This window comes from Mastomys coucha, unplaced genomic scaffold, assembly GCF_008632895.1.
Source record: "Mastomys coucha isolate ucsf_1 unplaced genomic scaffold, UCSF_Mcou_1 pScaffold15, whole genome shotgun sequence".
Taxonomy (NCBI): domain Eukaryota; kingdom Metazoa; phylum Chordata; class Mammalia; order Rodentia; family Muridae; genus Mastomys; species Mastomys coucha.
The window spans coordinates 18,308,113-18,311,159 of NW_022196897.1; the positions used below are offsets into that span (position 1 = coordinate 18,308,113).

General features: G+C 51.6%; 1 protein-coding gene across 1 annotated transcript in view; it reads left to right on the plus strand.

The window, feature by feature from the left end:
* The window catches only part of Ptpa (protein phosphatase 2 phosphatase activator), a 33,961-nt gene that overhangs the window by 24,609 nt on the left and 6,305 nt on the right, over nt 1–3,047 (plus strand). The window contains exon 8 of the mRNA XM_031369694.1: nt 664–764. Coding sequence (XP_031225554.1) covers nt 664–764 — 101 coding nt within the window. The remainder of the gene's footprint in view (nt 1–663; nt 765–3,047) is intronic.

A 3,047-nucleotide genomic window follows, 5' to 3' on the forward strand; every position in this document is an offset into this window, starting at 1 on the left:
ACTTTTTTTTTCCCTGGCTTGCCTGGAACTCACCTATCTGTATGCTGGGAGTAAAGGTATATATCACCACATCCAGCTGAGGTAACTTTTAAGGTAGGTGTACACTCTCTAAAGGTGCTTAAACAGCAGAGGCTGGGGCCGCTGACAAACCAGGAGCAGAATTGTCATGGTTAAGTGGATGCTCATCAAGTGGTGTGTCTGTCGTCTGTCATCTCTGCGGATTGGTTTTTTCTTTTTCTGTTTTTTTTTTTTTTTTTTTTTTTTTTGAGACAGGGTTTCTCTGTGTAGCCCTGGCTGTCCTGGAACTCACTCTGTAGACCAGGCTAGCCTTGAACTCAGAAATCTGCCTGCTTCTGCCTCCCAAGTGCTGGGATTAAAGGTGTGTGCCACCACCTCCTGGTATCTCTGCAGATTGGTAGCACATGGGGTTTGTGTGCACCAGTGTCACCACGGGTACATGCATGGTGGCTGACTGTACAGTGAGCACCTCGCTGGGTGACAAGGATTTTTCAGTCCCTTTATGATCTTTGTGCACTAAACAGGGACTCTACCATAGCTCTATGCTAGCATGCCATCTCAGTGGCTGTAAAATGTCCGAGGTGGGCACCTTGTGCTCAGGCTGTGTCAGGCTTGTTGTGAAGCCCAGGCCTCTACTTTTCCCAGACCACCCCCACCTGGAGCCCAGACATTTTGTGGATGAGAAGGCGGTGAGCGAGAACCACAAGGACTACATGTTCCTCCAGTGCATCCTGTTCATCACTGAGGTGAGAGCCGCGCCAGCCTCTGCTAGGCAGCCTTGGATGCTGGGGCACTCTTGCCCAGCCACCAGCCTTCTTCCAGAACCAGGAGGACTCTTTCACTGTTAGGTTTGAGTTGGATCTTCACCCAAGCTGACCTTAAATTCATGATAGTTTTCCTGCTTCAACCTTCTGATGGCTTGGGATTAGAAAATAAACCACCACACTCAGCTCTCATGGGGCTCTTGGCTGATGGGTTAAATTGTAGTTGTTAGCTAGACTTGGTGACCCAGCAGCAGGCCTAAAGGGTGCCATGCATCGTGTTAGGGGTGCAATGAAGTTAGAGGTTATGGACTTAGGTTGAAATCCCTAGAGGAGCTGAAGTGCTGGGAGTAGTTCTGTCTCTCTACCTCAGCAGTGTTCGAGAGGTGAAAACAAGCAGCCTCTGGTGGTAGCCACTGGGCCACACTACCCGGCACATTGCCTAACTGGAAGCTCTTGTCTCGCTGTGGCAGGATTCCCTATAGTATGGTGCTGGAACATTCCCCAAGGTGGCCCAGGAACTCTGAAAACTCATGGCTTTGGGCCCATGTCCACTTTCTCTCTCGGGATCTTGTGGACAAGAGCCCGGAGCTCATCAAGGGACCCACAGTCTCAGGGCCTTGCTTCTAGGAGGTGTTAGAACTTTTCATCCTCTCTACCTGTACCTATCAAGACTCACCCAACTTTTCACAGTCCTGGCTTCTCTTTCTGTGCTCCCTGCATGTTTGCCTTAGGGAATTACACATGCTCTCCCAGCCGTGGATGCTCCTCTACTCTCTCAGCTCCCCATTCTCAGCCTCTAGCAGGGAACGCCTCGTTAGTAGCCTTGACTCTAGGTTTCTTCTGGTCAGCATTCGCCTCAGGGTTGTGCCAAGCTCCAGGGGCCAGAGGGGAATGACACATTTTTTCAAGTCAGCAAATGGAGCCAGGACTGACGGCTGGGCGGCCACTACTTGGTTCTTGAAGATATGCTGCCTTCAGCAGTGTGGCAGGCTCAAGGTCAGAAGAACCGAGGGCAGCCTGGCTCACTGCCTTGGAAGACAGCTTTGCAGGGCTTGAGCGTGCAGTGAGGGCCTGGGGAGGATGTAGGGTGCAAGGAAGGGCTGGGTGGGAAGGAGCCACAGATTGTGCAGAGCTGCTGCTGGAGGCCAAAACCTGAGCTGTTAGTGCTTCCTCTGGCCGCTGGCCAAGCCCCTTGCGTCCCTGTCAATAATTCTAACAAGGAGGCTAGCCAGGCTGGGCTTCGGGGACTAGGGATCGATCCAATGCTAAGATTTAGTGTGTGTGTTTGTTTCGGCTGGTATAAAACCCCAAAACCTTTCCCAAAGTTTGGAATAGAGGACCCCATAGAAGGTAGTCCAAATAACCACAAGGAGGCGCTAAAGTGCACTGAACACAGGTGGCTTCCGTAACAGAGGTAGGAAGTGGGAGGGGTAGCTTTTTGGTGGTTGTGCACCTTCTCTGCAAGGCTTGGTTTTCTCTTGGTTCCAGGCTCTTGGGTCAGTCAAGCTTTGGCTGGTGGCTAGGCACTGTGGTCACAGTAACAAGGGCATGCTACCTGCCTGGGTTGGGCAGTTGTAGCGCTCTGCTGCTGCTGTTCACAGATAGACGGCTAGACAGACAGACAGATGGATACAGATATATAGATATTCCCCACCCTTGCATTTCATGAAGTTGGCAGTTTCTACTTATAACCCCCATCAGTAAGTGAGCGGTCTCATCCAGAGGGCACAGAAGCCTACAGGGTGTTCAGGGCTTTTGGTCAGGGAGACCTGCAGTCTTTACTGGTCAAACAAAACCCAAGGAAGTTGGGAAGGAAACCACTCCTCTTTGCTGGGTCTTGTGTCAGAACTGTTCTGATAGTCCTGGCCATGACAACGGAGGAAGCCCACCTTACGGGGCTCCTACTGCTTCAGGAAATGTAGCCCTGGCGCCTTTAAGAGCCCAGGGCAGGCAGGAAAAGAATTTCAGTTTCAATCTGGCTTCTAAATTTGGAGTTTTGGGAAGGGAGGGATCAGATTTCAGCTGGAAGGGAAGGAGCTGACAGGAAGGCGCTGTGCTGAGCCTCCCCCACCCCACCCATCCCCCTCAGTTACTGACAGAGGAACCATTTACAAAAGGCTGATTCTCTGGGGAGTGGAGAGGCAGGAACGCAGCGTCTGTGAGTAATTTCCTGCTCAATATGGCTGCTCTGACTCACACGATTCCCCTGGGGTCACTGCGGGACTGCAGTTGCTGGCTTGTTCTCGCTCTTTCTCTTCTTCCTTT